Here is a 26,592-nt window from a genome sequence, read left to right as displayed (position 1 = left end):
TGCACATCAACCTCGTGGGGCTCTCTGGGTGGTGGGCACCTTGAGGTCTTGAGGGCAGGGCTGGCTGTGCCAGGCCCGAGGTCCTGGCACCACCCTGCAGCCTCTAACGGCCCCGCTCTCCCTGCAGACATCAACGAGTGTGTGACGGACCTGCACTCGTGCAGCCGGGGCGAGCACTGCGTGAACACGGTGGGTTCCTTCCGCTGCTACAAAGCTCTCACCTGTGAGCCTGGCTACGCCCTCAAGGATGACGAGTGCGCAGGTGAGGAGGGCGGGCTGGAGGCCCCGCCCCTGATGTGCTCTGCCTCTTGCCCCACCCCTGCCCCGCCCTCACCCCACCTCCTATCCCACCCTGACCTATCCTGTCCGCTCCCACCCTGCCCCTTGACCAGCCCATGGCCTGACCAGAGGCTTCTCCCTCCAGCAAGCTCCAAGCACTTGGGTTTCTTGCCTGTAGGAAGACCTCAAAGATGATGGTGTTTGGGGCAGAGTGGGGCATCTGAGGCTGGTGGGGGGAGGCCATAATGTGCTTCTGGGTGGTGTCAAGTTACTCCCTCAGCATGCCTCAGTCTCCCTGTTTGTACACTGGGGGGTGGAGCTCCACAGGAGGATCACTTGTGTGCCTTTCACTGGAAAATTCTAGCCTCCTAAGAAGAGGGAGAATTATCATGGAACCATTTCAACAGATAACTTCTTGGGCTGCTTTTATGTGCCTGGCAGTGTTCTGAATGGCAGGATATGGGCTGGGGTGCGGTGTCCTTGCCCCCACCTCCTGATGAGGGAGACGGGCCACCCAAGCAAATGGGGAGGGCAGGAGTGGCTGTGGGCTGGGTGTTACTTTAGGTGGGGCTCCAAAGAGGCCCCCGTGGAGGTGATGTCCCAGGAATCCAGACCTGCAGAATGAGAAGCTCCGGGGGAGGAGGCTCTAGGCAGGCAGAGGGAACAGCAAGTATGAGGGCTTTGGAGAAGGGAGAGATCTTGGTGTGGCCAAAGAACAGAAAGTCTCAGGGGTAAAGGCAGGCTGGGAGTGTGCAAGAAGTGGGACAGGGTTGGTAGGTCCCATCAGGGAGGAGGTTTGGAGTCTTAACATTTTTAACTAAAAATGTCCAGAAGAATGTCACCAAAGAGGTAAGACCCACAGAAGCACTCGAGTGTTGCAAACCCTGGAAACTGGATGAAAAGTGACCTGAGGTTGGGCATGAGCTCAGGGAGGTGGATTAGCAAGCCCCACATTGGGCCCTGAGCCTGGGTGGAGTGAGCTGGGAGGAGAGGTGAGCCCACGGCACACACATATGCACACACAGATCCGGGGCCAGCCCCCCTCTGAAGACTCTGACACCTGGGGAGGGGCGCCACCTCCCTGGACGTGTCCCACGCCCCCTGCCCCTCTGTCATCTCGGGTGCTGGCTGCCACCTCCTTAGACCAGAGTGGCTGCGGAGGGGCTGCCTCCTCAGGCATGGTCTCGGGACAGGGGCCACACCCGGTCCACGTTTGGGTGCCTGAAACCCAGCACAGGGCCTCGCAGAGACCAGGCTGCTGTGGAACAGTGGTGGAAGCCGTGGAAGCCAGACAGGGGAGGGATGGAGGGAAGGACAGGTGGAAGGACTGCAGACAGACAGACACACAGGCCTTGGTCTGGCAGTCAGCGACACTGAGTGAGTGTCCGCCCTGCCGCGGACTCCCTGTGGGTCACCTTTCTGCATCCTGTCTCGGTTTCCTCGTCTGTCAGAAAGGCCAGCTGTACTTGCTGCTGGAAGGCTGAGGGAGGGCTCAGCCAGCACTCTGTAAACTGTGGGGTGCTGCACGGACGTCAGGGGCCCTCAGGGACTTGCTCCGTGCCACAGAGCAGGTGGGGACAGCGGTGCCTTCCAGATCTGGCAGCTTCCCCCTCAGTGCCACCTCCCGAGAAGGCTGGACACAGGCCCTGGGGGACTTGGGCCCTCGTCCTCATTTCTGCCTGCCCCGGGAGCACAGACCCTGGAGCAGGCCCCAGCCCAGGGTCCCCGAGCCGTCAGCCATATTCGTGCCTCCATCCCCCCTGTTTAAGAAGGCGTTTGTCGTAGCCCCTACCTGCTGGGGTTGTTGGGAGCACCAGGTAAAGAAAGCCCCGTCAGGGTGCCGGGCAAGGTGCCTGGTACCGCAGAGATGCTCAGGCACTGTGGTGACGGCGTCGTTACTACTGGCCTGGGTCCCGGCAGCGAACTTGCTCTGCTGCCCTCCCGTGATGGAGGAGACCTTTGCAACCATCAAGGTCACGGTGGGGCATGGGGGCAGGGGCCTGCCAGCCCACCGGCCCCTGACACCCCGTCTCTGTGTGGCAGATGTGGACGAGTGTGAGCTGGGCACACACAACTGCCAGGCGGGCTTCACGTGCCAGAACACCAAGGGTTCCTTCTACTGCCAGGCGCGCCAGCGCTGCATGGAGGGCTTCCTGCAGGACCCCGAGGGCAACTGCGTGGGTGAGCGGGGGCTGCGGGGGCTGTGGCCGCCGGCCGGGGGGGCTCCGGGAGGGCTCGCTGGGACCTGGCCCCGGGACGCACTTGCAAAACAGAACTCTTGAAATCCTGACCTGTCTGACCTTGGCTGAGTTCCTGCGCTTGTGGCCTCAGTTTACCCTTGTCTGGGATTGGACGGCATGAATGTCTATCGGAGGTTTTTAACCAAGCTAGCAGTAAGGAATATCTTTATATCTTGACCTGGTACACACACACACACACACACACACACACACACACACAGCTGGCACAGAGATTCCACAAAACGTTACCCTACTACCTGGGATACTAGCTAAAATTTCTATTTGCAAAGAATGTTAGTGAGACATATGGGGTCGAGCTCATTCCACACTCATGGGTCAAGACCTGCAGTTTGGCACATGGTGGCCAAGTCAGACTCAGACTCATGTGGGTCTGAGATCTCACACTCTCCCCACCTCTCTTCACCTCCTTCCACAACACCGCTGGCCTGCAGCCTCCCCTTCCCGGGGCTGCTGATGATGTCGGGTCCAGAGGCGGGGCGCCAGAGCCCCAGCGGGACTGACGGCATCTGCAGTGGGCGTGGTCAAGGCGGCGCTCAACCCTGTGTGTGTGGGGGGGGGGGTGAAAGATGCAGGAGAGGTGGAAAGACAGGCAGGTGTGCAAGGCCAGCCGCTGGCTGTGGACAGAAACCGGGGTGTGTTAGAAACCGCTTCCATCGCACACCCTTCCCTCACGCGGGCAGCTGGTGGGACAGGTGTCTCCATCTTACAGGGAAGACACTTAGGGACAAGAGGAGTGTTGGCTTTATCTGAAGCCTTTCTCAAGACTCTGTGGGGGTCCCTCTAGCCATTCTGGGAGCTGGAGCTGTTTCTGGGATACCCCCTTAACAGCTCCTCACCGTGTGACTCTGGCAGTGGCACGAGGGCTGTGGGCACGAGAGGCTCCCTGCGATCCTCAGCCAGGGTCAGGGAAACGTGGGGGTGGGGGTCTGCCCGAATGCCAACAGTTCTTCAGCGATTCATTCATTGACAGCGTTTTCAGAGCACCTACTATGTGCCTGGTTCTAGATGTCAGGGAGTTATAGCACTTCACTGAGACATTTTGGAGGAGGAGGGACTAAGCAAACACATTTATAGAAGTGGCAGTTATTCAAAGGTGCTTTGATAAATAATAAAACAAGTAGGGGATAAAATCTTAAAGGGGGGCTCATCTACCTAGAATGGTTGGGGGCCTCCCTGAGGAGGTGACATTGGGGCAGGGACCTGAGCAAGAGAGGGAGCCAGCCATGCAAATATCAGAGGGCAGTGTGTGCCTGAGAAGCGGGGACAGCATATGCCAAGGCCCTGTGGTGGGCTGGGGGCATCTTGAGATGATGAGGCCAGTGAGGCTGGGGCAAAGTGTGAGGGAGAGATGGAGGATGAGCTTGACAGGTTGGCAGGAGGAGCCAGAGCAGGGGCGTGACTTACTGTAGTCACCCTAGAACTCAGCTTCAAGTTCTAGGGGGGCCACTGCCTTCAACCGCCTCATCAGGGCAGCTGTGAGACTAATGTAGGAAGAGCTCGGCAGGTGCTTAGGTTCTTGGAGGAGAAGGCCCTGGGGTCATAGGACACAGGAGGGGGACACTCTCATCCCACAGCCCTGTCCAAGGCTGGTCTGGATCCCCAAAACGGCCACCTCTGGGTGTGGCCCTGGACTCAGAAGGCAGGGTGCGGGGAGGGGCCGTGCGAGGCCCCCTGTCACCTCCATCACTTCTGCAGACATCAACGAGTGCACGTCGCTGGCTGAGCCGTGTCGGCCAGGCTTTAGCTGCATCAACACCGTGGGCTCCTACACGTGCCAGAGGAACCCGCTGCTCTGTGGGCGTGGCTACCATGCCAGCCAGGATGGGACCAAGTGTGTGGGTGAGGCCAGCCACCTCCCTGCCCGCCTTCCACCCAGCCTGGGGCTTCCTGGGTTCCTCGGTCCGTGGGCGGCCCTGGCCGAGGGGCAGCCTGGGCCTCAGGGTGCCCTGCTCGCCTTCCCTGGCAGACGTGAACGAGTGTGAGACGGGGGTGCACCAGTGCGGCGACGGCCAGGTGTGCCACAACCTCCCTGGCTCCTACCGCTGTGACTGCAAACCCGGCTTCCAGCGGGACGCCTTCGGTCGGGCCTGTGTCGGTAGGTGGGCCCTGGTGGCCGGGAACCCCTCTGTGGTGTCCACCTGCCCCGGCCCTGCGCCGGGCCAGCCCTCAAGCCGCCTCCTCCCTCCTGCCGGCCCTGTCCTCCGCCTTGCTCTGCTGTTCGTCTTTGCTCTGGTCTCCTCTGCTTCTCTCAGCATGGCCCCGTCACCCTTCTTTCTTGCCTCTTGCTGTGTCTGTCCGTCCCTCTGTCTCTGCCTTCAGCCTCCTTCCAACACTCTTCCTGCGTTTCTCCTCGGGCCCTGGTCTTGTTGCCTCTCCTGTTCCCTGTCCAGGTTCCTCCCTGTCTCTCCTTGTGGGTCTCTGTGTCCCCGTCCTCACCCAACCCCTCTTCTACCTGGGGGTGGAGGGAGCTGGCTCCCAGGCCCCTTCTGCCCTCCCTTCGGGCCGCCCACCCCCTGCCTGCCGCCCGCCCGCAGACGTGAACGAGTGCTGGACCTCGCCGGGCCGCCTGTGCCAGCACACGTGTGAGAACACGCTGGGTTCCTACCGCTGTTCCTGTGCCACCGGCTTCCTGCTGGCTGCAGATGGCAAGCGCTGTGAAGGTACTGCTGACCCGACCTCTGACCCCGCACAGAGGTCCCCACCATGTAAAAAGCCCAAAGCCCTGCCAGCCCCTAGCTTCATACCTTCCCCGGCCCCATCCCTACCTCACACCACTTCTCTACCTCTGCCGAAGCCCTCCCAGAGGGCCCAGGGTCCGGCCATCTCACACCAGAGGGGCTGGGTTTCTGCATCGTCTGCACCCCCAGATAGGAGCTCCTTTCAGGCAGGGATGACAGCCCAGCCTCGGCCCCTTAGTAGGTTCTGATCCTGGTCAGGATTGCACAGCCTGGGGGTCCAGGCAAGGAACAGAAGTGAGTGAAACATGACATCAGGCTCAGGCCAGCTGGAGAGCCCAGTGGTCATCAAGAGGGAGTGGCAGCCACACGGCGTCTGGAGATGGTGCTGCCCAGCAGTGACAGTCCAGGCTGACCCGGTCTTGGTTTTCCAGATGCTAGAAATGTAGCTCTCTAAGTAAAAGCTGCTGGTTTTTACATGTTACGATAGATTTAAACTTCTAAAAAACACACCGTGAGTTAAACCAAGCATATGAATGGGCTGGACCCTGCCCACGGGTCAGAGGGTAGGTGAGGGAAGAGGATGTGGGTCTCTAGCCCCTCCTAGCCTGGAGGCGCTTTCCTTACTTCCCTCCTGGGGAGGGGAGCCTGCGGAGACCCCTGAGCTGGCCCTCCCATGGGACAGCACCAGCCCAGGGGCAGGGCAGTGTGACCAGGACTGGCTGCCTCAGAGGGCATTTGGAGGGCCCCCCAGAATAGACCTTGCCACATTCATTCCTTCGTCTGTGTTCTGATCACCTGTGAGCCCCTCTTCCAGGCCAGGCTGGGTGCAGTGAGCTGCGGGCATGGGTCTCGAATGGTGTGGCTCATTCACTTGCTTCTTGGCCCTTCTGCCTTTGCTGCCACCATCCCTGCTTCAGGCAGCTTCTCTACACCCTCTGTGGCTGGAGGTCAGAGACCCAGAGATGAAGCCAGTGTGGCCCCTGGCACCAGAAGCTCAGAGCCCAGTAGAGAAGATGATGGCTCATTTTGTGTGAACGCCACGTGTGTTGGGAAATTCTGAGGGGGATCTGGACGTGAGTCAGATGGCAGCCCACCAAGCCCTGCGTGACCCACTTCCCCTGCTCCTCTCCCCTGGCCCCCTCTGCTCTGACCACAGCGGCTTCCTTGCTGTCCTCGAGGTCATGAGGCACACTCTCACCATAGGGCCTTTGCTCTTGCTGTGCTTTCTGCCTGGAACGCTTCCCCCAGTTGCCCACATGACTGCAGAGCTGCAGCCTCCCAGACACTCTCTCTGTCCCCTCTCTACTCTTTCCCCACAGCGCTTGCTCCTTGGACGTACTAGTTATTTGACTCATTCAATTAGCCCTCCCTCTCCTTTCCCAACACACATGGCAATGACAGCTCCACGAGGTGGAGATTTTGTCTTGTTCATGGCTAAGTCCCCAAATTCAGCACAGGCCCGGCACATTGTAACAGCTCAGCATTTCTTGGTTGGATGAGGGAAAGCCAAGTGCCAGCCCTCACCGAGCTCAGAGCCCAGTGGATGTTCCATCTGAGCCATGAGTTGACCTTCCCCTCACATACTCCCACACCGTTTGGCTCATGTGCCCACACATGCAGCTCTGGTTCCTCCCCCCCAGCCCCATGCAGAGCCAGGCGTGAGGATCAGGGCAGGCTGGTGAGGCCCCAGAGCTTGAGGGGGTCCTTATTAGCATCTAGATGATGTTTCCCAGAGCCATCTCTACCAGCTGTTATGGCCTCTCAATGGGGCAGCATCTAGCTCCCCACATCTGAGCCCAATCTGGGGCTGCCTCCTCCAGGCAGCAGGCCGAGACCCCACCAGCAAGCTCTAGCCCTGCCCCTGCCCCAGCTGCATGCCCCAGGTGGGCTCCTTGCCCTTTTCCGGGCCTCTAATTCACCACTGGCCCTTAAGAGAGGCTGGAACGAATGGCTTCCCAAGATAAGGCTCTAAGTAAGCTGGGACCTCAGCCCTCGCCGCTGGGCTGGGAGGACTCTGCTCTGACCACAGGCCAGTGTCCCCACAGATGTGAACGAATGTGAGGCCCAGCGCTGCAGCCAGGAGTGCACCAACATCTATGGCTCCTACCAGTGCTACTGTCGCCAAGGCTACCAGCTGGCCGAGGACGGGCACACCTGCACAGGTAACTCTCCTCTGCCCAGGGGCCCCCTTCCTGAGAGGCACCCCTTCCCCGTGTGCCAGGTTCCCAGAGACTCCCTGCTGGGCCGGGGACACACAGGACACACAAAGGCTTCAGCCTCACATTAGAACTGGATTCCCAGCCCTGCGATCTCCTTGGCTATGTGACCTTAGGCTCCTCCTCTGTAAAGTGGAGGTGATGGTCCTGGCCTCAGGGGGATGAAGGATGAGGTTACATACCTTGTCCAGGCCTGTGTCTGGTACCTTATTGGCCCTGCACTGCTAGTAGTAATCATGGAGTGAGCACTGGGAGTCCAGGGAGTGAGCACTGGAATGGGAGTTCTGTTTGGCTGTGTGGCCATTGGCAACTCTCTTCCCCTCTCTGAGCCCTGTTGTCCTCATCGTTAAAATGGGCCCCTAGGCTCCAGGGCTGTGGCAGGGCTGGGATGACTGTCCGCGGCTGGGCCCTGTGGGTACGAGGGGTTCACCAGGGGCCGAACCTCTTTCTGACAGACATTGACGAGTGTGCTCAGGGTGCCGGCATCCTCTGTACTTTCCGCTGTGTCAACGTGCCAGGGAGCTACCAGTGTGCGTGCCCAGAGCGGGGCTATACCATGACGGCCAATGGGAGGTCCTGCAAGGGTAAGCGAGGAGGTCCCTGCCCCACCAGAGTCTCGGGCAGGCTCTGAGCAGCTTGCTGTGTGATTGGAACTCTGACACCTGGGACATAAACATGGAATCGCCGATGCCGCTAGTGGGTATATTAACCAAGGTCTATGCCTGGGTTGAAGAAGGAGACAGTCTTTCTGCTGTTTGACTCAGCTTGGGCTCAGCTGTGAGCCCTCTCCTAGGAGAGGGACAGGGATCCTGAGCGGTGGATCCTAAAAGGAGACCTCTCCAGTGGAGAACCTGAGGAGGTCTCCGGGGTCCCAGCGTCTGTCCCCAGGCATTGCATGTGCTAACCTTGCATGCAGAAAGACATTGTCCCAGCCAGAGCTGTGTAGAGCTGGGTAGGGCTGCACGGGGCTTCCCATCACTAAGGATGTACAAACCGGCTAGGCAGTCACCTGTTCTTGCAGTTTGCAACTACTTTCCTGGATGGAGACCAGGTTCTGTGACGTCTAATCTTCCTTCTATGCTGGGGAGTCACGATACTAAGTTCAGTTCCATTGGGACTTACTGAGGCCACCAAATTCTAGGCCTGGCAAGCCACCCGGGGAAGGTGGAGGGGTTTAGAATCCACTTGGGCAGGACACAGGAATATCTGCGCCCCCCCTCCCCCTGCACGAGAAGTGACCACTCAGGGCTTCACAGCGCAGCCCGCCTGCCCTCCTCCTGGCCTGCGTGACTGACTCTTCCCTGGATGGTGGGGCTAAGAATCCAGAGTCCCCTGGGTTGCAGCTTTGGTCCACCAAGGCAGGCACTGGTATTCCTACAGGCCCAGGGGTCAGAATCGGTCCTGGGCAGGGTACAGAGTTAGACCAGTGTTGTTCAGCCTGGTGGTTGCTACCTGTAAATGGGTCCTGAGATCATTTTGGTAGATCTCAGCTGGCTGGTTTTGGGTTTTTTTTTTAATTAGTGAAGAACAAAATATAGGATCAGGTAGGGTGCAGTGGACAGAGTAGATCAGGGAGCACCATACCTATGCAGACTGTTCCAGTCCATATATGTATACTTAGTCTAATGCAAAAGGATTCTTTACCAGAGGTTGATGCAAAGAAAAAATAAAAGACCCCAAGTGAGGGTAGGTAAATCATGGTCGTGGAGGCCTGGTAGGCTCACAGAAGCTGACCTCCCTGGCTACAAAGCCCTCTGCTTTTTAATTTAAAAAGGAGTAAGTATGGGCTCCATCAAAGGTAAGGATTTTGCCCGCCATCAGCTGAGTTGCATGGGACACATGGCTTTATGTTCCTAGAATAGGATTTCATTTTAGAGAACAAGGCTCTGTTCCACTTGAGGGCAGAACACAGGTGGGGTCCCTTCTCTGAAGTCCAGTCAGACCCTGCAGTGACTTTGCTCTTGAAAACCTGTTCGAGTCCAGGATGGTCTCTCCCCAGCCCATGTCCGCTGGGGTCTGTGGGCTGCCTGGCCAGCCGACGGCGTCTCTGTTGCCACCAGAGAGGGCTCCCTGGGCCCGGGTGCACGGCTGCTCTCACTGGCCCTGGTGCATCTGACCCCCAGCACCCATCTCTGGCTGTGGCCCCTGCAGCTGCTTGTGCTTGCCCCCATCCCTGGTCACTGCATCCTCCTCCCAGGGGTGCCCCCCCAACGAGGCCCAGGTCCCCTCTCTCCAGTCCCTGCTGCAGCCCCCACCAGGAGGTCAGGCGAGAGCGAGGCCCCACTGTACATGGGATGCCTTTGCTGCCCCTCCACACTGTCTTGCTGGAAAAGTCTCTGCGCTGTCACAGGGTGGTCAAGGACAGAGCGCGGGAAGGGTGGTTCTGCCTGGTCGTGTCCACTTCCTGAGTCACCCGTGGTGCCCACGTCTGCAGCCGCTGACCTTCAGAGCTAAGTGGTGGCCCTCTCTGTGCTCCGTGGTCCTGTTCTGACTCAGGCCAACCACGGAGGTCTCGTGGCTCCAGCGGGAGGATGGGAGGACAGCCGTGGGAGAACAGTGTTCTGGTTAATGTCACAGTAAATCCTGCCCCTCTTCAGTGGTTAAAAAAAAAAAAAAAGTGGGGACAGAAAAATGTGAAGGAATTGAGACTTGGCACTGTCTCCCAGAATACATACTCCGTGCAGGCAGGGCCGTGACCCTCATGCATCAGCACGCAGGGCAGCGTCCAGCGCGTAGCAGGTGCTTAGTGAACGCTCAACCCCTCCACTGAACCGAGCGGCACGTTCTGCTGATACTTGGATGCATCTTTTCCCAGTACTCTTGTTATGCCAACATACATACAGTATGTATATATACGATATAATAGGAGTTAAGATCATGCGGAAAATAACCTTGAATTCTGCCTTTGTTTTGTTTTGAATATATGTAAAGACCTTATCAGCAGTCCACTCACGATGGGCTAGCTCTTAGCACCGCTATTAATCTGAGCACTGACTTTGTCCCCTATTCCTCCCCCATCTGGGTTGTGGGTGGCACTTGGCTGTCTCAGCTGGGGCTGCAGTGACACCCCTGAGGATATGGCCTTGTCCAGCTCTCCCTTTGGCCTGACCTCTCCAAGAGAGGCTCCAGGGATGAGGACCCCACAGACACAAGGGGCGAGGACTCTGGGGTCATAGGGAAGTCCTGTGACAGCATGGTGAGGCCAGGCTACAGGGCTGCTGACCCTTGGCTCTCCTCCCTCCTACTTCAGCACTGGGCCGGCAGACAGCAAGAAGCAGCTCCCTCCCCATTCCCGCCACACCCCTGCCCAGGATCAGGGGCAGGACTTCCTGCTCACCAGTGTGGGCAGCCTGAGTATCACTGGGGCCAGAGGGGGGAGAGCAGGGGCCCTCCCTTCATGTGGATTCAGTTAATGAACCATCAGGACAATAACCGCGCCCATCCTGGCCCCACCGGCTCCTGCCCTGTTTTCTCCCACTCGCCTCTGTGCCACCCTGGGAAATCGGGATCATGACCCAGTTTGCAGGGGAGGAAAGGGAGGGGGGCTTGGAGAGGTGAATGAATGTCAGCTGGTCTGTCGCCACAGAGGGCGGTGGCCAACTGCCTGGAGTCAGCATGTGAGGATGGGAAGTGACACCGTTCCTGCCTCGTGGGGTTGTGAGGACAAATGAGTTAATGAGCGCAGAGGGCCCCGAGCATCGGATGGACGTCAGGCGTAGACTTGGGATGCAGTTGGCTTCTGTTGTTACAACTTTCCTGGCGTTCCTGTCACGCTGCTCTTCTAAGGAGTCTGTGTGGCATCGGGACTGGGTCCCTGGCTTCCAGCCCCAGCTGCCTGCTGACCGCTGTGTGACCTTGAGCGAGCCTGTGCCCCTCTCTGGGCCTCAGTTCCCTCCTGTGTCCGGGGAGGCCCGTGGCCCTCACCCTACAGGCGGCATGAGGATTGAATGAGGAGAAGCCCCTAAACTGGATCAGTGTGGAGGATTGGAGCAAGAAACCAGAAGCCTCCCAGGGAAGCTCCTGATAGGCTCTGCCCCCCATCACTCCAGCAACGGCCCCTGGCGCCTCTCTCAGCTGAGCCGCTAGTCTTCACGGAAAGGGTCTGTGGAACCCATTTATTTGATCTTACTTGTCTTGCAGGTTGCCTGTGCACAAACACGCCCCAAGTTTGCTTCTCTGAGCTTCTGTCAGATACTTACCTATATGTCTCTGCGTGTGTGTGTGAGTGTGTCAGCATCCGTTTGTGTCTGTGATTCTGTGTACCTGGGTGCGTGTGCTTGAGCATGGGGGCGTGCTTAACCTCATGCCTGTCTGTGTGAGTGTGCGCAGGACGCGGGAGCAGGTCTGCGCAGCTCTGGGAGGCATTCGTAACTGCGCATCTCAGAGTCCGTACTTACAAGTGATGGGTCTGACACTTCCATCCAGCAATATGTGTGGGGCACCTGCTCTGTGCCAGGCACTCCGCTAGTTGCTGGGGACACCACGGGACCAAGAAAGACACACACCCTGCCCTTCTGGAGCTCACACTGAGGAAGGGGAGGTTGGACACAGAACAGACATACGAAGTAGCATGTGTTTCCAAGCAGGACAGGCAGTAGAAGGAGAATAAAATGGGAGGGGGACCACTGTAGGGTGGTCAGGGAGGGCGTCCTGCAGGGGGTGACCCTGAGCTGAGACCTAAAAGATGAGATGAAGCCAGCCATGGGAAGATGTGGGGAAAGTGTTTCAGTAGCAGAAACAGCATGTGCAAAGCCCCTGGGGTGGGGTGGGCATCGGGGCGTTGGAGCAGCGCAGAGACGTCCAACAGGCTGCAGCCCAAGTGGAAGGAGAGGAGCTCAGAGAAGGGCCAGAGGGGTGTGCATGAAGGGACTCGGCTTTTATTCTGGGAGCATGGGAAGCCTTCAGGGGACGCAGATGATTTATTTTAAAGCGAGGTCCTCAGCTGCTGGGTGTGGAGTGGACAAGGTGGGTGTGTGTGGTGGAGGGTGGTGGGGAGCTGTGTGCTTGCAGCCGGGACCAGCTGCCCTGAGACCCAGGCCTCCAGCGTGGGCTGTGGTGGTTTGGACGAATGCCCCCAGCTGAGGGGTCCCCGTCATCACCCTCCTCTTCTCCCCCCCAGACCTGGACGAGTGTGCACTGGGCACCCACAACTGCTCTGAGGCCGAGACCTGCCATAACATCCGGGGCAGCTTCCGCTGCCTGCGCTTCGAGTGCCCTCCAAACTACGTCCGGGTCTCCGAAACGTGAGTGCCCCTGCCTGGCCTTGGGCCAGGGACCCCTGCACCCCTCTTGGGCTGCCAGTCTTCACCCCTCCTGCTCTTCACAGGTCCACACGGCTGGGTCTGTGGTCTGACCACACAGGGTACAAATAAAAGCACCTTGCAGAAAGCTCAGAGCAAAGAGAACAAAGGGAAGACAACTCACAGAAAATCTCCATCCCCTTCCCTCCTCCCACGCGCACACACACATAATATACTAGCTAGCGATTGTTGTGTAACACATTATCCCAACACGTAGCACCTTTCCATGACAACCAGTTATTATCCCCCGTGGTTTGGAGGGTCAGGAAGCTGGGAGCAGCTTAGCTGGGTGGTTCTGGCTTCAAGTCTCCTGGAGCCGTGTCATCTGAAGGCTCGAGTGGGGCTGCAGGACCCTGTCACTCAGCCACGTGGCTCTGGGCAGCAGGCTCCTTGCCATGGGGGCCTCTCCGTGAGGCTGCTTGTGATGTGGCTTCCCTGGCACGGGTCATCAGGAGAGCAGGTGACAGTCCTTTGTAACCTAACCTAACGTTAGAAGTGACATACTGTGCCACGGGCACACAGTCCAGCACTGCGAGAGGTGGGGGGTACCCTGAGGATACCCTGACCACACAAGGTGTGGCCACCAGGAGGTGGGACACCCAGGACCATCCTACAGACCGGTGACCACACTTCTTACTGATCACTTCTTGGCATTTTGCCGTATTTCCTGTCCTTTACTAAACATACATTTTCATAAAGCACTTTCGTGTTTCCTATAATTCAGTTGTCTTCCACTTTATTTTACTTTGTAAGGTATTTTCCATACTCATGTTTTTATAATTGCAAATGGGACACGTGCTTATAAAAATATTTCCATAACAGAAGTGGGTCAAGCAAAAGCTCTTGCCCATGCCCCCAGCTGGATGTGACGGGCTCAGAGGGCGCCCACCTTCCCTCTTACGCTGGCACGAGGTGCTGGTGACTCTGCAGTCACACATGTGCTCAGCTGGGCCCGGCTTGCTGCTTCTACCTCATGGCTGCCCTGCGGCACATTGCCCTGTTTCACTGTCACATACCCCCTGATGTCCATGTGCATGCATGTCGGGACATTTAGGGGAGTGTGTCTGGGTGACCTGGACAGGTCCTCCCTTCTCTGGGTCTTAGCTGCCCCGTCTGGAACATGGGGGTGAGAGCAGCACCAGCCTGGGGTGGGTGTGCGCACGAGATGAGTAAAGGGATGCATGGGCTTGGCACGGTGCATGGCGTGACGTAAGCACTGCGTCATTTCCACTTGTTGCTGGTGGCATGGTTGTCGTCGTGGCGCCTGTGTGGCCCTGTGCCGCCGTGGTACACCAGGTGGGGACTCTGCTCAGAGGATCCTCTAGAGCTGCTGAGCCCTGGCGCCTAAGCAGCGTCCATTTTGGAAGCAGTGAGCTTGTGGAGAGTGACTTAACGAGGGAGGGGTGACAGTGGCTCTGAGAGCCAAGAAGGGACAGATTGATGCTGTGCTCAGAAATCAAGCTCTTAGACCCCCTGTGGGGTTTGGTGGAGTTTCCCTCCTCATTGTCATTGTCATGTAGCATGGCCGAGTCTCGAGGCTTCCTAGGGAGTGGGTGACTTGGAGCTCCAGGTGGGCCAGCGGCCCTGGTACTCAGAGAGGCTTCCCCTGGGAAAGGGCAGGCCACCCCGAGTCAGAAAAGGAGACGGCTCCAAAGGAGAGTCAGTTACGGAAGAAAAGGAATTTGGAAAATGGTGAAACAATCAAAACCTCGTGCCCGGGGAATCTGTGCAAATGGGAAGTGTGCAAGTGAAAACAAAACGGAGGAAGGCGGGTCAGAATGAAGGGAGGAAGGAAGAAGACAGGGAGGAACGTGTGGCTAAGGGCTGCTAACACAGTGTCCCAGGCGCCGTGAGAAGCCCTGCATGCCCATTAACTCACCCCAACCAACGGGCGAGACCACAGGCTATTATCCCACCTCACAGATGAGGAAACTGAGACCCAGAGAGGTAAGGCGACTTAGCAGAATAGAGCTGGTGACGGAGCCGGGCCAGTTGGCCCTGAGCCTGCCGCTGAGGCCTGCGCCATGTCCGGGCCGGGTGGCCGTCAGGGGTGGGAGCGCCCCCCGGGCCCGCTGACCATGCCCCCCGTGCCCCCCACAGGAAGTGCGAGCGCACCACGTGCCACGACTTCATGGAGTGCCAGAACTCGCCGGCGCGCATCACCTACTACCAGCTCAACTTCCAGACGGGCCTCCTGGTGCCGGCGCACATCTTCCGCATCAGCCCGGTGCCCGTCTTCGCGGGCGACACCATCTCCCTGACCATCACCAAGGGCAACGAGGAGGGCTACTTCGGCACGCGGCCGCTCAATGCCTACACGGGCGTGGTCTACCTGCAGCGGCTGGTGCGCGAGCCCCGGGACTTCGCCCTGGACGTGGAGATGAAGCTCTGGCGACAGGGCTCCGTCACCACTTTCCTGGCCAAGATGCACATCTTCTTTACCACCTTCGCGCTGTGAGGCACACGTGCGTGCCCGAGCGCCCTGCGGCAGCCGCGGAACCCCGGGATCCCTCCGCGGTGTCCCCGCGGCAACCTCTGGGCCACCTGCAGGCGCTCGCCATTCTGCGGTCGCTGAACGCTGCATATGTGGGGCCGGGTTATGGTGGTGGGTTTTACTATAACTCTGTAAATTAACTTAATTTTGCTGACCCATTTCCTCCTGGATTCCTGGGCTTCTCCTGTGCCCCGCCCCGCCGGAGGGAGCTTAGCAACAGGAAGTGTGCCTAGACTTTGAGGGCAGTTCAAGGTCACAGTAGGTGCTCCGTGGGTGGAGTCAGAGGGCCGAAGACTGGAAACCCAGCGACCACGTTGGGGTGTTTGGACTTAACTGAGTGGCCTGTCCCCAAAGCTGATATTCCATTTCATATTCCACTGTGATTAGCTCTTTACTTTAAAAAAAAAAAATCATTTTGAGTGTTTTTTTAATTATAAAAGTAGTATGCACACATTGCAAAAAATATATTCAAATAGTACCAAAGGGTTATAAAGTAAAAAAAAACGAAAAAAAGAAAAAAACCCTTATTTTGTGAAGTGTTTGTGTTAGATGACGGTATCTGCATGTCTCAGGCCGGTTTGTTGCTCATGATGGTCCTTGATGTCTTATTCAAGGAATTAGCCCCCAACCGGGAGTTCTTTTCTTGGGGGTGAAGGAATCACAGTGTAAACAGTGCTAGCTTTGGGATCCTTTCCTCATATTTTACTACAACTTTGCCTCCTCCTCCTTCCCCAGAGGTGGCTCCCCACTGGTTTGTCACTCTGGATTTCATCTGGAGACTGCAGTCCTGGTCCTGGTCACTGGGCCCGGAAAACATCAGGTCAGACAGAGGACTCGGACAGGCCCCTGAAGGCTGAGAGAATTCATCTTTCCTTCGCTGCCCCGTGTAGGTTTCTGGGGCTTTGAGGCTGCAGCAGACCAGGAGGGCTGAGAAGGCGCGGCGCCAGGGCCCCAGTCTGAGCCCCCCACACATGCACACTGCCACTCCCCTTGGCTCTTTCTCTAAGCCAGTGGATTTCCGATGCAGGCAGTGTGTGACCCTGGGGGTCTTGAACTGAATGTGGTAGGCAGCAGCCGCTGTTGAAAAGCCCGGCTAGAACGGACAGTCTCACAACACTCCGCACCTGGGGGGGGGGGGGGCACGTGTCAGGACACAGTGGGTATGAACGTGCGCGTGTGCCACCAGCTCTGGTGGGTGGTGCTGGGACACGGAGTGCAGCGGGCCCGAGGGGGACGGTGGTGAACCAGGAGCGCATGCCCTGGGAGGAGGAGGCAGGACACAACTCCAGCCATCCCGCCTTCTGGAAACCCGCACCCGCGTGGCGGGATGCTCTCATTCTTCCAGACGAGCTCCCAGACTACATTTTGATGTAAAATCTTCCAATTTAAGATGTGGTGATTATTTAAAACTTTTTAGCAGCAGGAGCGAGCCAGCCCCGGAGCTTGCTGCTGTAAGCCTCCCCTGGAGGCCTCTCTGTCTCGTGGCCTTTTCTCCCCTCCCTGCCCCTCCCTGGCTCCGTCCCCAAGGCCATGTAGCAGGAGCCAGGATTTCCTTCTTGCGGCCTTGGCCATCTCTCTTCCATTTCCCTGGTTGTGGGGAAAACCGGAGCTAGCAACGATGTCAGGCTTGGTGCTCACCAGGCGGGGACCAGTGGGGACCGGACCTCCAGTCTACAGGCAGGTTAGGGACACCAGCAGGGGACGGGGCTGCACCTGGCTGGCGGCAGCTGGCCCTGGCCTACACAGGCTTGGCTTCTTCCTCCAGCTCAGGGGTTACTCCTGTGGGACCTCGAGTGAGTGACATCACCTCCCTGGATTTCATTTGCCTCATCAGTGGAGGGGGGTGTCCACAAGTTTTCCCTCACGGGGCCGCGATGCCACTAGAATGAGCAACACACATACAGCATCCAGCTGGGTGCCTGGAGGCTCTTGGAAAACGAGTTTTCCTTCTGACTTCAGAGGTTCTAAGGTTCGGTGATTCTAGAGTTCCATGTCTACAAGGAGTTTGGCAAGCCACAGTTTGAGGGACTAGGCCCTACAAGACTGCCCTCACTCCGGATGCCAGACACAAACTTGGGGGTCCCCATGACCACCCTCAGGTTCGTTAACTGAACAACTCAGGGAAGCGCCAAACTTAGGATGACAGTTCTGTTAGGATAAAAAGCAGACAAACTGAAATCATCCAAGGGGAATGGTGCATAGGGCAGAAAGGAGGGGTGCATGTCCCCAGGATGTGTCCCTTTCCCGGCGTGATGGGTGACAGTTTGTGCAAAGTGTGACCAACCAGGAAGCCTTCAGTATCCAGCACTTTCATTCGAGCTTGCTCGTACTGCAGCCTGACTGACCTGTGGTGTCCAGTCCCTCCTGCAGGTCTGAGTTGATACGGCATGTCCCAAAGCCCGCCTCCTCAGTCACATTATTAAACTGTCCACTGCCCCACGTCCCCAGGCAAAGCCAGTCCCGTCAGGACCTTCCAAGGGCCTAGAGCTCACCTCCCTCAGTTGAGGGCAAAGGCCAGCTCTGCCTTTAGGTACTAAAGCTGAATTCCAGCCCCCTGGCCCCTGGCCTAGGCTTTCCGATAGTGGAGTGATCATATTTGGGCACGTGTGTTTAGCATTAACTTGCTTCACCTCCTGATCTGCTGCTGTGTGTACCTTATGATAAACTTGGGCAGGACTATTTAGCATAGAAATGAGCTAGTGGTTCGCCAAATCCAGTTCTTTCTCAGGCCGGCTGTTTTCCAGTAGTCGTGCATCCTGAGGAGGCTGGAACTCAGTGCTGCAACTTACTCAAGGCCATGGCCGTCGGTGTCAGCATGGAAACCCACCCACAATGCCGCAGCAGGTGGGGGTCACCTGGAGAATAAGACTGGGTCCCGTGCTGTCATTAGCACCTCGTCCAGCCCATTGTCTCTTGTATGACTAAATGTCTCCTGGGGTGGCCCGCTCAGGTTTGCACCTTCCATTCAACCTTGTCAGGTTCCAAAGGCAGCTCGGGAGGGCCTGGCTTCCCCCCATCTGGTATCATCGAGCTAAGAGACCGTATCATCTCTTCCTCCAAGCCTCTCCCAAGATGTTAATGTAATGCTGGATAAATAGAATATCGGGTTTGTCTCATTGCATAACCCACCCATTTCTTTACCCTCAGCTACAACTCCCTTTCTCTCGGTCTGTACTCCAGTTCTTCCACCTTTGGAGGGGACGTTAGCTTCGGCCACTGTGCCCGTCTACACCGCAGGCACACGTCAGATCAACTGGCTGCAAACTCTGAGGTCCCGTGACCACCCTCAGATTCAGTAATTCTCTAGACTCACAGAACTGAAGAAGGTGTCTTACGTATTTTTATAGTTATTACAGAAAAGGATACAGATCAAAATCAGCCAAGGGAAGAGACACGTAGGGCAGAATCCAGGAGGGTCCAAATGTGGTTTCCAGTTACGCTCTCACCGTGGAGTCCCGGATGGCATTGCCTCCTCCCAGTCTCGATGTGTGATAATGCCCCCGGAGGATCACCCAACAGGGAGGCTCGCCTGCGCCTTTGGAGTCCAGAGTCTGTAGTGGAGCTGGTTGGTGGCTGGGGCGCACACGGTGCCTGGCCCCAGGTGGCAGCACAGTCGCTAACGATTTCACCCGGACTCACCCGGAGCGGGTTGTCCCAGCGGAGGGGATGCTACAGCACAGGTGGTGAGGCACGCAGTTGAAAAATACGAGGGACCAGTGCTTACAAAGACACAGAAGTGCATGGTTAGCGCTAAGTTGCGCTGACTTGCAGAGAGACAGTGAGAACTCTGGGGTTGTTAGCAGCTAGTGGCTGAGGGCGGGGCAGAGCCCTTCAGTGGCAGCTTACAGAGGCACCTGTCTCCTGCAGGGGAAGGGCAGAAACGCCTGAAGGCAGGCCGAAGACCTGCTTGACTGTGGGAGTCACGGAGCTCCAGGGACATTTGCTGCTCAGCCAGGGTCAGTCATGGGAGCTTAAGGGCCCCAGGGTGAGACACCTGAGACCATGAAAATGGAGGGGAACATCTGGAGACGCAGAGGAGGCTTGCCACTACCCTGCAGGGCCCCAGATGCCCCTTGGGTGCTGCTCGAGCCTCCTCTCCTGGCTGCCAGGCCCATAGCTAGGGTTAAAGCCCAGCATAAGCTGGCAAGGGGTGTGCTGGGCTTGATAAAGAAGGAAAGAGACTCTACACCCAAGAACTGCAGAAATGATCTGGCAGGTGATGACGAGAGCCAGGGGAGCTCCCGAGATGGATCTTGAGGGTGCTGGACCAGCACAGCCGGAATGAGAGTCTGGATAAACATGACTTCACTGACTCGGGGGCACTTTTTTGGGGACATGGGGTTTAACACCATGTCCTGGCAAGGAACCCAGGGGATAGGGCCTACTCACTGACAAAGTGGCTCTTCATGGCCTGGACACAAATGATGGCTGATTCTAAGTTGTCCCAGAAGCTGCCAGCTTGGAGTGGGGCTGGAGCGGGAAAGGGGTCCACAGCGGGTGTAGGTCGCGATGCAGGCAGCCTTGCTACTTGGGCCAGACACACTCAGCCCTGAAGGGGAGCTCATGGCAAGCCCCGGGGAGGGGGGATTCGCAGTGCGGGCCCCTGGGGTTCTAGAGCAAGGCCATGCCATCCACCGCTTGAGAAACGGCCTGTGGTGTGTTCCTGGGCCCTCGTGGAGACCACACACTTGACCACGGGCACCATGTGGCTGTGCATCTGCAGCCACCCACTCCAAGCTGCGTCCGCCAGACCCCCCAAGTCCTAGAGTTGGACACGTCCATCACGGTCCATCGTAAGATGGAAACAGGTCCAGAATTGAGCCTGAGCAGGACCAGAGGCATGAGGGGGCTTCATGAGCAGGTGGTATACACTCCTGTGTCGCCCAGGGCTGTTGTACCAAGCCTATCCCCTTTTGCCAGGTGGAGGTTTCTCTAGAACCAGCTGGAAGAGGAAGACGATGCCAGAGCTTGGTTAATGAAGGGTCAGCTCCGTACAGGTGCAGGTTGGAAATGAACAGCACCTGCGTGACAGCCACATCCAGAAGTGACCTTGAAAGACAGTGGAGAGGGGACATCTTCCCAGTGGGTGGTGCTGTGGGCAGTGAGCCCCTCATCCACTTTGCGTGGAAGGAGGAGTGGCTTGAGGTGGGACTGTAGGGGGAGTGGCCATTGACGGGCCATCAGGCCTGGAGCCGCTGCCCCCATGTCGCTGCAGGCGAAAGCTGAGACCGAAGCCAGCACTGTTAAAGGTGACAAATGTCCTGATGGCAGTGCTTGGGCCCTGAGCCCCGCCAGGCCTGCGGTCACAGCAGCCTTTGAATTTTCTGTCATTACTTTCTTTTCTGTGTAAGCTAGTTTGGTTGAGTTTTCTGTCAAATGCAACAGGACAACCCAACAGGATGCGGTAAAAAGTGGGGAAGGGTGTGCCAGGGGAAGGGAACGGCACATGCAGAGCTCCCGGGATGGGGATGAAGGAGACTTGGTGAGGAGTTTGGGGTGTGACCGGAGCGGGCAGGGAGGCCTCAGATAGGTCTGATCTAACCTTTCAGCAGTGGGGAGTGTGGCGGGGTGGGGACAGGGGCACTGTTGTGTCTTACAGACGTCCCTCTGGCTGCAGTCTGGAGAATGGATTACAGGGGGTGAAGGCAGGTCCCTACAGGCGTTGACCCCTTGGGGGATATCAGCACCTTGTTGGGTTAGGACCCTTGGACCTGGTCTTATCACTCCAGCCCTATCTCCTGTCCAGGCCCCTCTCTTACTTATCTCGGGGGCAAGCCAATGACTCACTCATCAGACTGGACGAACCTGCTGGAACTATCTTAACCCAAACTGGTGACATTCACTCTAATGTTTATGCGTTCTGCCCTTCTGCATGCACTCTGCTCTCCAGACCCTGGGGATGGGCCGCAGTTCATGGCCGTGTGTCAGGTGGAGCCCAAGCACCACACACACACACACACACACACACACACACACACACACACGTGCGTGTGCACTTAGTTCCACATCTTCCAGCAGGCCCCAGCCTGCCTGCTGCTGTCCCTGCTGAGCTTCCTGGTGCCTCTGGGGCCCAGCTTGGGGGGCCTGCCCTCTCCGGGCAGAGTCGCCTAGAGGCAGGGCCCCTGCGCCGGCAGGGTTGGGGGGGGTGTCTGTGCCAATGCGCACCATCCCAGCGCTCAGGCCTCCCTCCTGGGACCCACAAGGGATGGCCAGTGTCCATGCACAGAGGGTCGTGCACGGAGCGCCTGGGGCCGCTGGCCTTTCTGTGGCATTGTTTTTCAGACCTTGGGGCAGAAGGCTGGCAGTCACCCCCACAACTGTCCCTGGGGTCTGGGTCAGCGTCCCCGTCCTGCTCCCCCAGGCCTCCATCCGGACACTTTGTTGTGTATCTCTGTGTTAGGAGGAGCTTTAGAAAATGAGTACTATGACTGGGTGTGTATGTAGTTTTTTAAAAAATATTTTATTTATTTATTTGACAGAGAGCACAAGTAGGCAGAGCAGCAGGCAGAGGGAGAAGCAGGTTCTCCGCTGAGCAGGGAGCCTGATGCGGGGCTCGATCCCAGGACCTGAGTCAAAGGCAGATGCTTAACCAACTGAGCCACCCAGGCACCCTGGATGTAGTTTTTAAATAAGCGTTCTACTTTAGAATAGTTTTAGATATGTAGAAAAAGTGCAAAGATAGTACAGAGAATTCCTGCACACCCCCCACCCACCCAGTTTTCTCTATTGTTAGCCCCTTACACTATTCTCTGCATTCATCACAATGACCAAACCAATACCGATACACTATTACTCACTGAAGTCCACCACTCATTCAGATTTCCTTGAATCCGTGTCCTTCTTCATCTGTGGACGCCACCCAGGACACCCTGTTACCGTTAGTCATGGCTCCTCTTGGCCTTGATAGCTTGTCAGACTTTCTTTGTGACAACATTGACTGTTTGAGGAGTGTTGGCAGGTGCATTGTAAGCTGCCCCCTCCTGGAACTCGTCTGGTGTTTTCCTCATGATTAGACTGGGATCGTGGTCTGGGGGGAGGAAGACCCCAGAGATGTCACACCGTATCAAGGTTGCAAGCTGTCAGTGTGACAAATCATTGTGGGTGTTGACCTTGACCACCTAGCTGAGGTTTCTCTCTCGGTGAGGTTTCTCTGATTGTAACCTTACTCTTTTTCCTTCTTCCCCTACTGCCTCCCTTTGTGCTCCTACTTTTAATTCTTTAACGGTCCCGTGTTACAGTGGTCATTCAGTTTCTTCATTGCTTTGCACTTGGCACTGTTTTAAACTGTTACCATTGTTGCTACGTGGGTCTGGTCTGTGGCTGCAGAGTCCTCTGGGGGTGCCCGTGATGATGCCCAGGCTGCCCCCGGGTACCAACCCCCCAGACCCTGCCATGGGGAGCGTCCATGTCCTCGTGCGTTTGGGGCCTGTTTCAGGACTTCTCTGGACATGAGACCAGGAGCACACTGCAGGTCGTGGGGTGTCTGTATCCCTGTTCTGTGACATTTTGTTAGGCTGCCCTCCAGAAAGGCAGCGTGTCAGCCTCTTGTAACCTCTGTCCCCATAGATGACACAAGCCCCACTGGGGGACGAGCAGTGCCGCTGCCCCTGTGCAGGAGGGGGTCTGAGCACCCCACTGGGCACCCGAGGCTTGCTTTATCCGAGTCACTGAGCTACACCACAAACCAGGGCCCCACCCAGCGAGCCGAGGACCCCTGTGCTCCATCGCTTGGCTGGCACAATATTTGGAAAAGTTTTGAGCCAATGCTTCACATCAACTTATGGTTTCCCAAGGAAAAGTGGTTCTTTTAAAATATTTTGATTTGGTAGCCCCTGTGGCCCCTTAAAATCTCATGGCATCTGAAAAACAGACCCTGCAGAGCACTTTTCTCAGAGGAAGAGCCGTCCTGCAATGGGCCAGGCAGCCCGGCTGGAGGTAGTAAGTGCCCCATCACAGGAGGTATGCAAGGTGGGCCAGGAAGGCCAGGACATGGGATGGAGCCCTTGAAGTTCTGTCTTGTCAAGATTGCATGGTTTTGTTAGGCACATGTTCCCCCCTTCCGCTGCTCTGCAGCCAGGGCTACCGAGGCGGCTCCTCATTTTTTGGCCGAGATCGGGCGGATCTGTGGGGCAGTGGTGCCCCCTTGTGGCTGCAGCCCCAGCCTAAGGTAATCCCCCACCAATGGCGAGGGATGGATTTGGACAGGTGGGTATGAGAGCAAGGTGTTGTTTTAATTTCAAGTTCTTATTTAAATTCTAGTTGTTTAACATATACTGTAATATTAGTTGCAGGAGTAGAATTTAGTGATTCATCACATAACATATAACACCTAGTGCTCATCACAAGTGCCCTCCTTAATCCCCATCACCCATCTAGCCCATCCCCCACCCATCTCCCCTCCATCTGCCTTCAAAGGGTTCTCTATTGTTAAGAGTCTCTTACAGTCTGCTTCTCTCTCTCTTTTTCCCTCCTCTATGTTCATCTGTTTTGTTTCTTAAATTCCACATAGGAGTGAAGTCATTTGTCTTTCTCTGACTTATTTCGCTTAGCATAATACACTCCAGCTCCATCCATGTCATTGTATATGGCAAGATTTCATTCTTTTTGAAGGCTGAGTAGTATTATATATATAATATATACACCCCACATCTTCTTTATATATTCATCAGTCAGTGGACATCTGGACTCTTTCCATAGTTTGGCTATTGTCAATAATGCTGCTATAAACATCGGGGTGTATGTGCCCCTTTGAATCAGTTTTTCGTGTCCTTTGGGTAAATACCTAGTAGTGCAATTGCTGGGTCATAGGGTTGTTCTATTTTTAACTTTTTGAGGAATTTCCATACTGTTTTCCACAGTGGCTGCACCAATTTGCATTCCTACCAACAGTGTAAGAGGGTTCCCCTTTCTCCTTGTTAACATCCATTAGCAGCAACATCTGGTGTTAATTTTAGCCATTCCGACAGGTGTGAGGTGGTATCATTATGGTTTGATCTGTATTTGAGCGAAAGGTATTTTTGATGGTAAGGAGGACCATGGCGCCTCATGGGGCACACAGAGGCCCTGCTCATGAGCCGTTGTGGCTGGAGGGAAGGGGGTACTAGGAGCAGAGGCTTGAAATCTGGGGGAAGTTGGATGGGAAGAGCATTGCATGCTGAGTGAGGGATGGTCCTCAAGGGGATGTGGCCTGGGTGGTGCCCTGACTTTGGCAGAGTGGCCAACCCTCCCTTGAACAGCAGGTGTGTCCCCTGCAAGGCTGTGGTCTCCCTGGGGTCTGCTCCGTTGCCCCACCTGTGGGACCACGAATTCTCACCCATAAGGATCTTCCTGGCAAAGGGACTTATTGACCTGGCCTGACCTGTGCTGCCACATGACCACCATTGGTGGCCAGGTGCTTTAATGGTGGTGGAACTGCGGGCCAAGCTCACCACCCAGAGAACCGACATGTCTTGGTTCCACCAGCGTCTACCTGGCAGCAGCTGCCAGGTTTCAGCCTCTGTGCTTGGGGGCCCCTCATTGCTAAAATTTCACTCCACCCCTCTCCAACCAGAAGGGCGGGCTTCTGTTCCTATTTTACAGAAGTGGAAACTGAGGCTTAGAGCCTGTGAACTCCTAAGCTCACATAGAGATTCACACCCAGGTGTACCTGCCTGCAAAAGCTCAGTGGTCGGGAGAATGAAACAAGTGACAGGCTGGGAGAAAATATTTGCTAAAGACATCACTGATGACGGACTTTGATCCAGAAAATACAAAGAACTCTTAAAACATAATGAGAAAATGAATGATCTGATTTAAAAATGGGCAACGACCTCAACAGACACCTTATCAAAGAAGATGTATGGATGACAAGTATGTGAAGAGATGTTCAACATCATACATTATTAGGGAATTGTACATTAAAATGAGACACCACTTCACACCTAGTGTGATGGCCAAAATCTAGAACACTGACAATACCAGATGCTGCTGGGGATGCAGAATAATGGGAACTCCCACTCATTGCTGGAGGGAATGCAAAATGGTATAGCAACTTTGGAAGACAGGTTGGCAATTTCTTACAATACTAAACATGCTCTTACCATATAATCCAGCAGTCACACTCCTTGGTATTTACCCCAAGGAATTGGAAATATATATCCACACAGAAACCTGCACAGGGATGTTTCTATCAGCTTTATTCACAATTGCCCAAAATTGGAAGCAACCAAGATGTCCTTCGGTAGGTGAATGGGTACATAAACTAGTCTATCCAGACGATGGAATTGTTTAGTGCTAGGAAGTGAGCAACCAAGCCATAAAAGACATGGAGGAACCTAAAATGCATATTATTAAGTGAAAGGAACCAGTCTGAAAAGGCCACGTAGTGTGTGATTCCACCTATATGACATTCTGGAAAAGGCAAAACTTTGGAGACATAAAAGATCAGTGATTGCCAGGCATTGGAAGGAGGGAGGGACGAGGAGGTGGGACCCAGAGGATTTTTAGGGCAGTGAAACTACTTATAATGGTGACACATGTCATTATATATTTTTTCAAAACCCATAGCATGTACACCACCTAGGGTGGACCGCCAGGTGAAGTGTGGACTTTGGGAGATGATGATGTGTCCATGTAGTTCATGAATGGGTGTTGATAGTAGGGGAGACTGCGTGTGTAGGGGTAGGGGGTATGTGGGAACTCTGCACTTTCCACCCAATACTGCTGTGAGTCCAAAACTGGTCTGAGGGGCGCCTGGGTGGCTTAGTTGGTTGAGCATCGGACTCCTGATACCCGCTCAGGTTATGACGTAAGGTTTGTGAGATGGAGCCCTGTGTCAGGCTCCATGCCCAGGACCCTCTCCCTCTGCCCCTCACCCCCCCAAAAAAACCACTCTGAAAAACAGTCTATTAAAAATAAACAAATAAAAAAACTTCATTGCATTGCCCTACCCAGGCTCCAGAAGCTCACCAGATCATTGCATTGCCCTACCCAGGCTCCAGAAGCTCACAGTCTGGTGGGGAGCTGGACATGGAAACAGGTACAACCATTTGGACAGTCACTGCAATGAGGAGGAAGCCACAAGGGGCTGTGGACTCTTAGAAGGGCTATTACGCTGGCATCAGAGAAGGCTTCCTGGAGGACGTGTTGCCTCCAGTGGGTTTTGCCCTTCCAGCAAATTACCCAGGTAGAGAAGCAGGGTGGGCATTCCAGGGAGGGAACCAGCTTGCACCAAAGTGCAAGGTATTGGGGGGAGCAGCGGAAGTTCTCAGGTGCAGAGTGGGGATGCGCCTGAGCAGAGTTAAGTCGCAAGAGGCGAGCCAGTGGACCCTGGGCGCCGCTCCTTAAAGCCTCCCGGATCCGGCCCAGGTTGAAGCGAGGTCGAAG

The 26,592-nt window shown here is 56.1% G+C and overlaps 1 protein-coding gene across 2 annotated transcripts in view; it reads left to right on the top strand.

Annotated features, from left to right (window-relative positions):
- Positions 1–15,717, top strand: part of FBLN2 (fibulin 2) — an 85,522-nt gene extending 69,805 nt beyond the window's left edge. Inside the window, exons 10-18 of one of the 2 annotated variants that reach the window (XM_032412009.1) lie at positions 128–262; positions 2,323–2,460; positions 4,236–4,379; positions 4,507–4,635; positions 5,075–5,200; positions 7,264–7,380; positions 7,890–8,018; positions 12,554–12,677; positions 14,835–15,717. In XM_032412009.1, the coding sequence (XP_032267900.1) occupies positions 128–262; positions 2,323–2,460; positions 4,236–4,379; positions 4,507–4,635; positions 5,075–5,200; positions 7,264–7,380; positions 7,890–8,018; positions 12,554–12,677; positions 14,835–15,192 (1,400 nt within the window). In that variant the 3' untranslated portion in view covers positions 15,193–15,717. The remainder of the gene's footprint in view (positions 1–127; positions 263–2,322; positions 2,461–4,235; positions 4,380–4,506; positions 4,636–5,074; positions 5,201–7,263; positions 7,381–7,889; positions 8,019–12,553; positions 12,678–14,834) is intronic. The other variant, XM_032412011.1, reaches the window with a different exon arrangement.
- The last annotated feature ends 10,875 nt before the right edge of the window (positions 15,718–26,592 follow it).

This window comes from Phoca vitulina, unplaced genomic scaffold (assembly GCF_004348235.1).
Source record: "Phoca vitulina isolate PV1807 unplaced genomic scaffold, GSC_HSeal_1.0 scaffold13, whole genome shotgun sequence".
NCBI lineage: Eukaryota > Metazoa > Chordata > Mammalia > Carnivora > Phocidae > Phoca > Phoca vitulina.
The sequence above is the reverse complement of the archived record's forward strand: the minus strand, read 5'-3'. Positions and strand labels throughout refer to the sequence as shown.